A 12,743-nucleotide genomic window follows, 5' to 3' on the forward strand; every position below is an offset into this window, starting at 1 on the left:
CCCTAATGGGTTCATGGATACTGATGAAAATGGCTCACGTTTCCAGACCACGTACTACGTACCAGGCAATGGTCTAAGTATTTTCCAGTTATGGACCCATTCAGTTGTCAGTACAACCTCACGGAACAGATGCTACTATTTTTTCCCCATTTTGCAGATTGGAAAACTAAGGCTCAGAGAGGTTAAGCAGTTTGACTAAGATGACTCCAGTTTGCAGGTAGCAGAGCCAGGTTCAAAGTCAGGCAGCCATGCCATCACCCACGTGCTATCCCGCCTGGCTCCAGGTTGGGCTAGACCTCCCCAGTTTGAATGGCTGGGATTCTCATCGCGTTAACGTAGTCAGCGTGTGCATGTCCACGTCACAGACGGGAGTGTATTTAGTCCCCACAAACTTGTACGAGACAGGCAGTGTTATCGCCCCATTTTACAGGGGTGAAGAGTAAGGCTTAGAGAGTTTGTGGAATCTGTCTGGGGTTACACCCATAGTGTAGTGGGGCCTGGATGTGACTCATGTTCTTCCAAGTCTGGTCCCTGGCCCCAAACCGCCTCTTGTCCTTATGATGGTGCATTTGGTTTTCATCCAGAACGTTCTCTGTCACGGTGGAAACAGGCTTCCTGAGGACAACACAGTTGAGTGGCTCAAGTCTGGGTAATGACCTGGACCCGGAAGAGTGGCCAGCCTTCCTTGCAGAGTGTCACTAGTGCCTGGCCCCAGGGCTCTGTCCTGGCCAGGGTCTGGTTCGCCTGATTTATCGGGAGCTGCTGGGCGCCTATCAGAGCTTGCAGAGGCTTCTCTGTCTATTAATTAGCCATTCACTATAGCCCTGTGATCTGGGCAGAGCCCCCGCTTTATAGATGAGAAAGGAGGTGCCAAGAGAGTAAGCGGTTTGCTCAAGATCACCAACTGGACATACCTGGGCCTGCAGCCAACACTTTCAGTGCTTGCCACCACCACCCCTCCCCCCAGAGCTGTCTCCTGTGAGGGCTGAGCACAGATCCTGGAGTGAGGGGATCACGTGGGATTCAGCATAGGCTAGGGACTCACACCCCATAGTGAAATGTGACAGAGACAGGAATGATGACCCATCGAAGGTTTATTTTTAAAAAACACAGGCTGAGAGGGGTATCTTAGATGATCTGGCGCTTTGCAAGGACCCAGAGAGACAGAGGCATGGCCTAGGGTGGGTGGCAAGAGGCTGCAGGTGGGTGATGTATCTCAATGATTATAAGACCCATTGTCCAGGGCTGGCTAGGAGCAGGAAGTGGCAGCGGGGAGGGAACCAACACAAAGTCAGGCGTGAGATTTGGCTTGAAGGTCACGGGCTGGGGCAGCCAGGGCTGCAGGGTGACGCTCATGGTAGAGAAAGGTCCAGCCCATTTTGTGCTGGTTGATGCAGGAGATGTGTGGGCTCATGGTCCTGCAGAAGGGATTGGAGAGAACGGCAGGTGATGGGGACTGGGGTGGAGCCAAAGCCCCCCCAGGGCTGGATCAGAGTAGTGACACCTACAACCCTCCCGTGTGTGAGTCTGTGGGGCTGTCCACAGAGCCAGCCCTCCTCGGTCTTGGAGGTGAGTTCCCTGACCCAGTCTGGGCTCATGATGAGCCCTCATCCCTCAGCAGCGGTGATGGGTGAAGGGATGGTCACATGATCTGAGTCCTTACCTGGATCGGCTGCTGCTGGGTGGGAGTTGTTCCTCTGGCTGTTTCTGGTGTGACCTCTAAACATGTACAGCGGTAGCCTGGAGGTTCCAGAGCTAAACTTCTTCACCCCAGAGTGAGAGTCTGTCAAGAGACATGGAAAGAGAAATAGATAAGAGCTCAGCCAATACCCTTTGAGTATCTGCATCTAACCGAGCCTGAAGCTGTTGGCTGGTCATTTGAGCTGATGAATTTCCCATTTACTTGACCTTTCCATCTCTGGCAATTCAGTGTTTTGACTAAAAGAGTTGTTTTTTCATTCAGTCTCCTACTCCCCAGCAACTAGCTTTCTTGGGGTGGAGCAGCTGTCAGCATGCTGGGCTGCAACCCCCTCCTAGGGGGTTGAGAAGCTCAGAGTCCCGCAGCAGGGAGGGTAGGCACCCTAGATGCTGGGCTGGGGTCTCACCTACCTTGGAAGTTTCTCCTGGTGTCTTGATGATGCTTTGGGAGGGCCTTTTTTTGAATATTCAGAAACTTCATCCCATCTCGCACCCACTTGGCCCGTGGGTTCCCACACACCATCTTCTGTCTGTGGGGGAAGTAGAATCTGCAGGTGGGCAGTGGGGACGCCAGGTTAGTGTGTAAGCAGTGAGCAAAGTTATGTGTGAGTCCCCCCAGCCCCCACGGCCCCACTCACATCACGGCCGGCAGATTACAGCTCCCGCTGACATCTTGGCGCAGGTAATATTGGGCACGCCGGAGCACGGTCAGCCTAATGTGGGGGTGGTAGGCCAGGCAGCAGTCCTCAAAGACTCCTGCAATCACACGGCCACCCCAGGCTCCCTTTCCTATGTGCACCTGTGGAGCTGTGTGTGCACTGTGTGTGCAGGCATGGCCACTGCCGTAAACGTACCGCAAACATAGCATGACAGCCCAGTGGAGGCTGAGGGACAGCCCAGGCAATAAGGAAGCCATTAGGCTCACCTTTAGCCCTTGATATGGGGACAGCTGGCAAGAGTTAGAAAGGGCCTGCACGCTCTGGCTGGGAAAGGCCCAGGACCTCAAAATGAATAGGGGACCAAGGCCATTTCCACTCCTGCTCCGGGGCAGAGGGCCAGGAAGGCAGGTGCAGCTCCCCGAGGAGGGGCCCCAGGCCACCACTCCCTCTGGGTCCCTCCTCTTAAAATGAGCGCCTGGCCCGCTGCTCCTGGTGTCCTGGCTCCTGCTCCAGGCTGGCCCTTCCCCGCCTAGGTCTATCTCAGGTACCTCCTCCTTTCTGTCCCCATCCAAGTGACCACTCCAAGTCACCTGGCAAGAGACCAAGAGTCTCTTTTCATTTACCCGTTGGTCAAACAACAGCATTTAGAGTTCCTACTCGGTGCCAGGTGTCTGAACAAACACAGAGGGGAATCGGATCCAGCGTTGTCATTGGGGATGGCCTGGTGGGGACACTGGAAAGTTGATCTCTGCTGGCAAGGGAAGCACGGGGACCTGGAGGGGAGGTGCTCAGAGGAGGTGCTAGTGCCAGAGGGCCTGGAGGCAGAGGATGAATTGATAAAGGAGACAAGGCAGAGGCCTCAAGGATTCTCCGGGATTTGTCTCCTAGAGGGACTAAGTGTGAGTCCTGGTAGAGCACGGAGGGAGGGAGGGAGGGAGGGAGGGGTCAATAGGAAGGGATTGAGTGGCATGGGAGGGCAAGGGGAAGCAGAGTCAGAGGGACCCTGGGCTGCAGTCCTAGGAAGGAAGTTCCAGGGACTGGAGGCCTTTCTACCCCTGGGATCAAAGGGCCTGGGCTGGGCCCTGCTCCTGGAATGGGCCTCTGATAGCAGACAACGGGAAGAGAGCCCAGCCCCTCCAGGGCAAAGGCTAAGGTCTGCTAGGGGCCAGGCTAGGACCTCAGACCTAGTGAGGGGCAGGTGAGGCAGGTGGGTGAGGCCATGGGACCTCGACCCTGCTCCACCTGCTGCTGGGGTTCAGCTGCCTCCCCAGAGCCCACAGGGATGGAGGACACAGTGGGAGGGCTCCTGTTGAGGGAGACACTGAATGCCCAGAACTGGCGTTTCGTCACCCAAATCCTCAAGTGCCTAATCAAGGGAGAGGAGGGAAGGGATTTCCCATTAATAACAGTAATATTTACTGTCGTTGGCCCTGACACTGGGCCAAGCGTTTTGCAGGCATCAGCCCGTTGGATCTTCACAGCCCCTCACTGTAGTGAGAATTCAGAAGCCCACTTTGCAGATGAGGAAACTGACGCCCATAAAGGCTGAGTCGTGACTCTCAGCCGGACTACCCAGTTAGCCCGAGTAGGGGGAAGCCTGGATGGCGACCCATTAAAAAAAAAGGCTCTGCTAGGTTAGGTCACTGCGGTGTGTCTTGCAGTAAGTAGTAGGCCACCGCTGGAAGCCACCCTCTGCTCCCCGCAGTCCCTGGGCCAGCTGGAGTCCCCGCAGGGAGGACTTGGGTCACAGACTGTGGTGGGGGCTCCAGAAAAGAGGCTGGGGGCCCTGCAGCCCCAAGGAGCTGCACAGATGCCAGGAGTTTCTGCATGCTCGGCGCAGGGGAGCTGTCTGCCAGTCAGAGAATTCAGTGGTGGAGATGGACTCAGGGAAGGCTTCTGGAGCTGGGGACAGGCAAATGGGAGGCATAGGAGGATGGATGGGGAAAGGAGAAATCTGGGGGAGGTGGGTAGGTATGGCCTAGACAGTACCTGGAGCGTGGACAGCAGGGACCCAGGTGCCCACGAAGCAGGCCACCAGGAAGACCAGGAGCCACAATTTCATGGCACAGGCTGGTTCTCCTTGCGAGCCTTGAGAGCTAACGGGGAAGGTGGAGGTAGGGAGGACCCAAAATGAGCAGCGGCAGGCACTGAGAACACCCAGTGGCAGACAGACACGGGTTGGGGACAAGTCATTCCAGAGGGACGGGCTGTTGGTCTCACCTGGGGGGGGCTACACTTACCAAAGCCTATGGAGTCCCTGGTGCCTCCGGAGACGTATACCAATCTTTCCTGCCCACCAGCCCGCAGGCTTTTTCCCTTTATAGATAGAGCCCCACCCTGCTATCACCTGCCCTCCACCCACCTTCCTCCTCCCCACCTCCTCAACCACTCCACCTCCAGGCTTCTCCCTCCTGTCCTGCCCTCCTCTCTTTTCCTTTCTCTTTCTAGCTCCTCTATGCAAGGTCAGGGTACACTTGGAGGCGAGTTGGGGGTAACTGGAGACAAGAGGACTCAAATCAAGAAACACTGACTCCCTTAATCAACTACTCAGATGCAGAACAGAGGTTCGGCTCCCTCTCCATGAGAGGTTGACAGACAGATGCGGATGGTCAGCCCAGCCTTGATCTCGACCAGGCCACTTGAAAGCTGGCTGCCCTGTGACCCCCCCTTCCTTCCTCCCCCATCCCAGGCCCCTCGGCCAGCACCCTTTCTCCCTGAAGAGCCCTTTCTCCTCCTCCCATTCCCTCTCCTCCGCACACTGGGTGGCTTCCTGTGGACAGGCCTCAGGCTGCCTAGAGCCCCAGGAAGAGCCTTCACCTCTGCTCCCCACTCCCAAAACACCTGTTCTTCTGGGGCCCCGGCTTTATCCCATTTTTCTCTCCCTCCACACGATGGGGCGACATGTCACAGAAATGTCCTAGTGTTAGAACAAGCAAATCTGTAGAAACAGAAAATAAAATTAGTGGCTGCCATGGGCTGGGAGGGGTAGAGAATGAGGGGGTGACAGCAAAAGGGTGTTTTTGATTCTGAAATTAGTGGTGATGGTCGAGCGACTCTGCAAATAAACATCGCGGAATAGTCCACTTGCAATGGATGCACTGTATGATATGCGAATTTTTCTGAACGTTATCTTGAGAATATCTCAATAAAACTATTAACCACTACAACAAAGAAATGCTCTGGTTTTGGGAGAAAAGCAAGTAGCCCCACGTAACCACGCCGGCGGGAATCAAATAATCTAGAAGCCGTTTCTTCTTTCCCTGGGTCGCATGACTGATTGGAAGCAAGAGCGGAGGGGTTGCAGCAGGCAGGGTTGGGGAGGACTAGATGGGTGGAGCTTAACGCCGGGGCGGGGCTTGGCGGAAGATACCAGGCCCCAGGGGCGGGGCTTTCTGGGTGGTGCTTAGACATGGGGCGGGGCTTATGAGACTCGCTCTGCCCAAGCCGCTAAGATGCACCTGGGCTCGGGCGCCCAGCGGTCCTGTGGCGGTCGCTGTGGCCGTCCCCAGGATGGGCGAAGCTGGGCCGGGACGCGGCTCCGCGTGGCTGAGGGCGTGGGGACGCGGCGGGACCGGCCGGGGCCAGCCTTCCCGCTCCGGCCCACTGCCCTTGCCTGCCCCTGAGTACCCAGACTTGGCCGAGGTCCCGGGAGAGTGAGTCCCCCTCCCCGCCCGGCCCCTCTCGGTTTGTCCCACCCACAACCTTGATAGGGCACGGGGAGTGTCGGGGAGGGCGGGAGGGGTGGGGGTCGCTGCTGAAGAACCAGGAAGCAGAGCAGACAGGGATTTACGAGCTGTTGGACCAGTTCAGAACCCAGGTATTGGCGGGAGACAAGATGCTCAGGGAGGCCAGGCCCTGAATGAAACCCCGGAGTTCTGAAGACCGCAGCTGCTGAGTGTGGGAAGGGCCACATATTCATGGACAGGGCTGAACTGGGAGAGGGGAGGCCTCATCCGTTCCTACAACTGCTGGAGACATTAAGGATAAACTGCTTCCAGCAGGGGCCCCTCTTTTCATCATGTGTGGAATGAGCACAGCTGGGGGTCAAAAGCTTCCTGCTTCCTGGTCACTAGCTCTGACAATGGTGGCCGTTGGGTGGTCTCCAGCCTGGAGCTGAGCTGGAGAGACTGACCATAACCCAGGGCCTGCAGAAGGCACCTCTAGTTGGTGGCCCTTCTGCAGAGCAGGGTGGGCGGTGAGTTCTGTGAAGGAATTTTCCAGGATGCCTTGCCAGCCTATGTCTTGACTTTCAGAAACTTGGATTATGGACTGTCTCTGTGTGGCCCCTTTTGCTATGTTCCCAATGTGGTTGGCCCTGCTCCCTCCTACAAGGCCGGCTTTGAGGCGCTTCCCTCACTAGACTGTGTTCCAGGGGGCAACTGCAATGATGGCCAAGGTGGGACTCGGGCTACTGGCACTGGTCATGGCCTTGGCCTCAGCCCTTGTGCTTTTGCTCTTACCAGATGTGTGAGGACCAGGCCAGCTGAACTGCCCCCAGCTGCAGAGGTGACTGCCTGACACCAGCCCTGCCAGGCTGGGGCTGGGGCAGGCACAAAGTGATGAAGGTGGCTGGTGTGCCATGAAGAGAATATCCAAAAGGGTCCCAAGGACATCTTCAAAGCTGCCGAGCTCCGTTCACCCCTCCCACACAGGTTTTCTGAGTGCCTCAGATACCAGCCCTGAAGTAATGGCAGTAAGGAAGCAGATGTGTCCCCGCCATGAATATGACAAAGGTGTCACTGATCCTCAGTGGATACCTGTGTGGAGGCCACTTGTTATCTCATTCATTCAGCACTTAAGCGAGTACTTTCTGTATGCTAGGCACTGGGCTAGGTGCCAGGACAAGCAGTGAAAGAGACAGATAGATGGTCCCAGTGCAGAGCAGATAAGACAAGCAGCAAAAAATGAAGCAAGATATTGTGAGTTTAGGATCATTGCTATAAATCCCGAGTGATAGGGAGGTGCTGGGGATCGGCGGAACTCCTTTAAAAAGAGTGGCTTGAAGTAATCATAACCCTAGGGGTTTAATATTTATCCCCATTTTATAAGGGGAAAAAACCATCAGCTGAGGCCCAGAGGGGTTAAGTTGCTTAACCAAGTGAGCAGAGTCCAGATTCCAAGCTTAGGTTCCACATGTACTATGGAGTGCTGTATTAAAAATGTCTTTAAAAATTTTTTTAATGTATTTTATTCAACCCTATCTATCAACATATTATCATTTCAACATGTAATCAAAATGAAAATGACTAATGAGATGTTTTCCTTTTTGGCATAGTAAGTCTTCAAAACGTGGCTTATCGTATGCCTGCAGTACATTTCAAGTGCTGAATAGCCACGTGTGGCTGCTGTCTACCTTATCGGACGGTGCAGTTCTAGCCGTAGATGATGGTCAACTCATAATTTGTTGTTGTTTCTTTTTTATATTTTTCGAAACTGTTTCTTAAGAGCAGTTTAATTTTCCCAGCAAAACTGAGGAGGTGGTACGGAGAATTCCCATATACGTCACGTGCTACACATGCACAGCCTCCCCCACAATCAGCGTCCCCACCAGACGGTATATGTTACTATCAGTGAACCTACACTGACATGTCATAATCACCTAGAGTCCGTAGTTTACATTAGGGTTCACTCCTGGTGCTGTACATTCCGTGGGTTTGGATAACTGTATATTGACATGTATTGATCATCATATTTCACGGCCCTAAAAACTCTCGGTGCTCCAAGCATGTCTTTTTCATTCTGATATTTTGACAGTTGGGACCTTGCGGGACCTGGAGGGCCTGCCCCTTCCAGGGCTAGCCAGTTCCTAGAGATAGTAAATGAGTTGCTTGTGTGCACCTTTCATATGCAAAACAGCTAATCCAAAACCATACCCCCAACCCCTTCCACAGCCCCCCATCCCTGTTAAGACTCTCACATTCCAGGAGGCATTGTTCCTGTGCCGCAATCACCCCAGGGCCAGGTGCCACTCGACCAGGGCCAGCCCCTAAGCCTTAGAGCATGTTCAGATTATTCAAACCAGCCGATCTCAAACCTGCTTATGCTGCCCTGCTCACTCCTTCCTAGGGAAACCACAATAAAGGCTCTTGCCTGGTCCTCCGCCCCCTTCCTCTGCCTCGTGACTGCCCCCTGACTGCCCCGGTGCTGCCCCGTGTAGTTCCACTGGCTTGTAGGCCCCCTCCTTGAGATCTGTGAGTAACAGAGTGTCTTTTTAATGGCAATCCTCTCCTGATCTGTTAGCCTCACCAGACCTGCATAATAATAAAAATCTACATTTTAAAACGGGTGCCAAGTGACGAGTGCAGAGCCAGAGACAGAGGACAGATAAGAGATGCACCACTCCCCATGTGGGGCTCAAAGCCAGTCCGGGACATTCACAGGATGCTGCAAGGCTGCTCGGTCAGCATTCTAGAGGAACGTCCACACGCAGGCTGTGGGGGTGCAGAGGGCACCCCACCAGGCCTCCAGAGGGAACAACCGCTGAATGGAGACCCGAAGGACAAACAGGTGTTATTCAGAGGCCAGACCAGAGCAGGATGTCAGAGGGACCTGACAAGTGCAGGATGGCTAGGACGGAAGATGGGGATGGGGCTGGGTAACAGAAGATAAGGTGGGAGGGGACAGGCTATTCAGGGCCTCACATGTTAAGCCAAGAAGGGTGACCTTCATCGAGAGGGCACTGGGGAGCTGCTGAGGGATTTAGCCAGGTGAGGGTAGCAGTCAGGTCTGTGCTGGAGCTCTGCAGAGGTCACGGGGAAGATGCACTGGGGGGCCATGAGCCCAGGTGAAAGAAGGCTCAACAGTTAACAGCCTGTCTTCCCCTGAGGGCTGTGAGGAAGCCCCTTTCCCAGTCCATTCATGCCCTCTACCAGCAAGAAATAATTCTGGAAATATTTACTGAGGTCTATTATGTGCCAGGTTGAGTAGTTACAACAGTAACAAAACATATAGTCCCTACTGCCATGGAGACTTTCCATTTTTGTTTTTCTAACAAAGAGGTTACAATAGCAACTGATGAATGCTGAAATGACATAAAACAGGGACCTAGAAAAGAGAAAAAAACAAATATCTAAAATCAGAAATGAAAGCGGGAACATAACTACTGACCGTACAGAAATAAATAAAAAGGATTATAGGAGAATACTATGAATAATTTTACGCCAACGAATTAGATAATCGAAATGATATTGGCAAATTGCTAGAAACAAACTACCAAAACTGACTGGAGAAGAAATAGAAAACCTGGAAAGACCTACGATACATAAGGAGATTGAAGCAGTAATCAAAAGTCTCCCAACAAAGAAAAGTCGTGGACAAGATGGCTTCGCCAGTGAATTCAACCAAAATTTAATTTAAAGAAAAATTAATGCAAATTCTTCTCAAACTCTTCCAATAAAAAAAAGAGAGAGAGAGAAGAGGAGGGAACACATCCTTGCTCACCTTTTCTATAAGGTCAGCATAACCTTGATACTAAAACCACACACGCACAACCATCAAAACTATGAAAGTCAGCAAAGTTCCACTATACAAGACAAACACGCAAAAACTAGTTGCATTTCCATACAATAGCAATGAGCAATTTGAAAAGGAAATTTAAAAACAATTCCATTTATAATGGCATAAAAAAATAAATAGGAATAAATTTTACTAAGAAATGTAAAATGTATAGACTAAAAACTACAAAACATTGCTGAAATTCAAGAGGGGCACAGATTGGAAGACTTAATATTCTTAAGATGGTAGTGCTCCCCAAAGTGATCTATACATTCAATACAATTCCTCCAGAATACCAATGACCTTTTTTGCACAATAGGAAAAGCAGACCAAAAATTAATATGGAATTACAGGAGGCCCTCAACAGCCAATCAAACGGGGTCCAGGGCCACCCCTTCTGGGAGTGGGACTGATTCAAGACAGGGCAAATTTGTCCGAGTGGGGTGACACTCTAGCCCTGCACTGAGAGAGAAGAGGGTTCTTGGCGGAGAGTAAGAAAGCATCCAAACACACGCCAAAGCTAGAGTCAAAAGGAGAGTTTATTAAAGGGGTGACGCTCCATAGACAGAGCGTGGGCTCCTCTCAGAGCCAGAGAGTGAGAGAGCCTGAGAGAGACTCAGAGGGACAGACAGTAGAGAGACAAGGACAGTGACAGACAAAGACACTGAGAAGGACAGATTAAAGGCACTGAAAGGGACCCCTGGTGTTTGGGGAATTCAGTATATATGTATAAATTCTTCAGTTCCTGTAAGTTATAGTTTAAAGACTTTGTTTACCCATTTTCCTTTGATATAGACATACAGTGAGGAAGGACGGGAGTATGTAGCACAAGAAGGTAAAAACATCTAGCGTGAAAGGCCTGCTGGCAGTTCCCAGCCTGTGATCCATAGGTTCCCCATGGTTTTAGCCATAGGGAATGAATGATTTTATTTTGTGTAGGGCGCCACTTAAAAACTTTTCCTGTTTTCCCTTCAGGGTGCGGGGAAATGGTTGTCAGCAGTCCCAGCAGAAATCGTCCTTCTTCTGCAGGTGTCCTCGGGGTCTGGCTGCCGGGCTGATCAGCGTACTGCAGTCTCTGGATACAGCTTGATTTACACATTAGTTCTCTTGCCTCCTCCCTGCATTAGGACCAGCCCTTTTCCTCCCATACTTTGTCAGAACCCACAGCTCTCTCTGGCCACCATGGTCAGGCGTGTCCTCTCTGACAGCAGTTCCCAGCCCAGCACTGCCCCTCACTCAGCCCCTGAGCCTGACGCCTTCACCTTGCCAGATATTTCTTCACAGGGTTATCAAATCTGGGGGGAGGAGTTCTACTCTTTAAGATGTTCTGAACAGAATCTGTCACTCCCAAGAGAAAACAAATGAAAATACAGTTGACCTGTGAACAAGGGTGCATGTGTGTGTGTGGGGGGGGCGGGGGGGTGGGGCGCCAACCCCCCACTCCACGCAAGTGCAATCAAAAATCTGCGTATAGACAGGAAACACAGGCCTAGCTGGGGTGTAGGTCTTTGAGGCTCTGCTGTCAGACTACCTTAAAATTGGGGTGTGGGCTCTGGCCCGACAGTGCCCCCCCCACTCCCCCCACCCCGTGACTGCTCAGCGTTCCCTGGAGAGGTGGAGGGCGGGGGCGCTGGCCCTCTGTACAAAATGGGAGATGATGAAGCAGGCAAGACGGTCTTTATTCAAAAAATGTGCTCAGTGCCACACGGTGAGAAAAGGTAGAAAACACAAGACTGGTCCAAATCTCTGGGGCCTTTTTGCCACAAAACAGGGCAAGCACCAGGATGTTCTTATTCTGATTTTCTTATTCTGTTATCTGGGAAGAGAAACCTCTGATGGAATGCAAAGAAATGTATCCCTGAAACTAAAATGATCTTTGCTGGTTTTCAAAAGAAGAGTGAGAGAGATCACATTCAATAGTTGAAACGGGCAACATCTCTATGAAATGTTCTTGCAACTTAAAAAGATATATTAGTTATAAGCCAAAATTTTCCAATTTCAAATATTGCATGTTTACTACAGTCGTATTTGATCTTTCTTGATCAGCTTGTAGTAAGTTTAACATTTTAAAATAAAAGTTGGTATTTTTGATTGTGTGTAATCTACTGATCAAATACCCTTCAGAGTCTGAATTTATTTTCATCTGCTCCCTGACGATGTGATAAAGTCAGGATGGAGGAGGAGAGGGAAGGAAACTGAAATCTATTGTGTTTCAGTAGTCTCTACATTTGCAAAATATTTGCAAAATATTTTATAAGGCTTTGCAAATGAAGATAGCATCCACATACTTATTTCTCTGTAATTTAAATGTAAGTATAGCAGACATTAGTTTTTGTTAACCCGTGTTTGGCTATGTGTTTGCCTTTTATTATAAATAATACTTAAGAAAAAAAGTAGGGAAAATTAAGTCAATATTTGGTCTTACCTTAGGAATACTATTGGAGCGGGGGAAAAAGCAAATTGTTGACCATGGGTGACATAAAATCAAACCTAGTAAGAAGAAAAAACATGTTCCATGTTAATAAACACTTATACCATAAAAAAAAACCCTGCATATAACTTTGATTCCTCAAGAATTTAACTAAAGTTCTCCCCCAGTATCCACAGGAGATTGGTTTCAGGACTCAAAATCCACACATGCTGAAGTCCCTGATTTCAGATGATGTAGAAGAGTGCATCCATGGATTCCCAGCCGTGGCTTAAAAATACTGTTTTTGGTGCATGATTGGTTGAATCTGTGGTTGTGAAACCCAGGGATATGGAGAGCCAACTGTATATTTATTGAACAAAATCCACATGTAAGTGAACCCACATAATTCAAGGATCAACTGTAAATAGAACTGTGTTTCAACCAGGAGTTGGGGGCCTCAGAGCAGCCCCACCTCACCCCCA

At 51.0% G+C, this 12,743-nt stretch overlaps 1 protein-coding gene and 1 pseudogene across 1 annotated transcript; one reads left to right on the forward strand and one right to left on the reverse strand.

Annotated features, from left to right (window-relative positions):
- Positions 1–1,087: 1,087 nt before the first annotated feature.
- Positions 1,088–4,641, reverse strand: CCL25 (C-C motif chemokine ligand 25). The gene is made up of 6 exons (XM_006917220.1): positions 4,598–4,641; positions 4,347–4,453; positions 2,337–2,454; positions 2,110–2,246; positions 1,664–1,783; positions 1,088–1,418 (listed from the first exon to the last, which is right to left on the reverse strand). Exons 2-6 carry the CDS (start codon positions 4,417–4,419, stop codon positions 1,411–1,413), a joined length of 456 nt encoding a protein of 151 aa, XP_006917282.1. The 5' UTR covers positions 4,420–4,453; positions 4,598–4,641; the 3' UTR covers positions 1,088–1,410.
- Positions 4,642–11,498: 6,857 nt separating this feature from the next.
- Positions 11,499–11,795, forward strand: LOC112484162 (annotated as a pseudogene).
- Positions 11,796–12,743: the final 948 nt, after the last annotated feature.

The sequence above is a fragment of the Pteropus alecto genome, unplaced genomic scaffold, assembly GCF_000325575.1.
Source record: "Pteropus alecto unplaced genomic scaffold, ASM32557v1 scaffold37, whole genome shotgun sequence".
Lineage (NCBI taxonomy): Eukaryota > Metazoa > Chordata > Mammalia > Chiroptera > Pteropodidae > Pteropus > Pteropus alecto.

Excerpts from the sequence above, each read along its gene's own strand:
- CCL25 (XM_006917220.1), bottom strand. The coding sequence starts at position 4,419 with ATGAAATTGTGGCTCCTGGTCTTCCTGGTGGCCTGCTTCGTGGGCACC. Across the intron at positions 2,455-4,346 it reads CCCTGCTGTCCACGCTCCAG|GAGTCTTTGAGGACTGCTGC; the intron begins GTACTGTCTAGG and ends GTGTGATTGCAG. Across the intron at positions 2,247-2,336 it reads TGTAATCTGCCGGCCGTGAT|ATTCTACTTCCCCCACAGAC; the intron begins GTGAGTGGGGCC and ends GCCCACCTGCAG.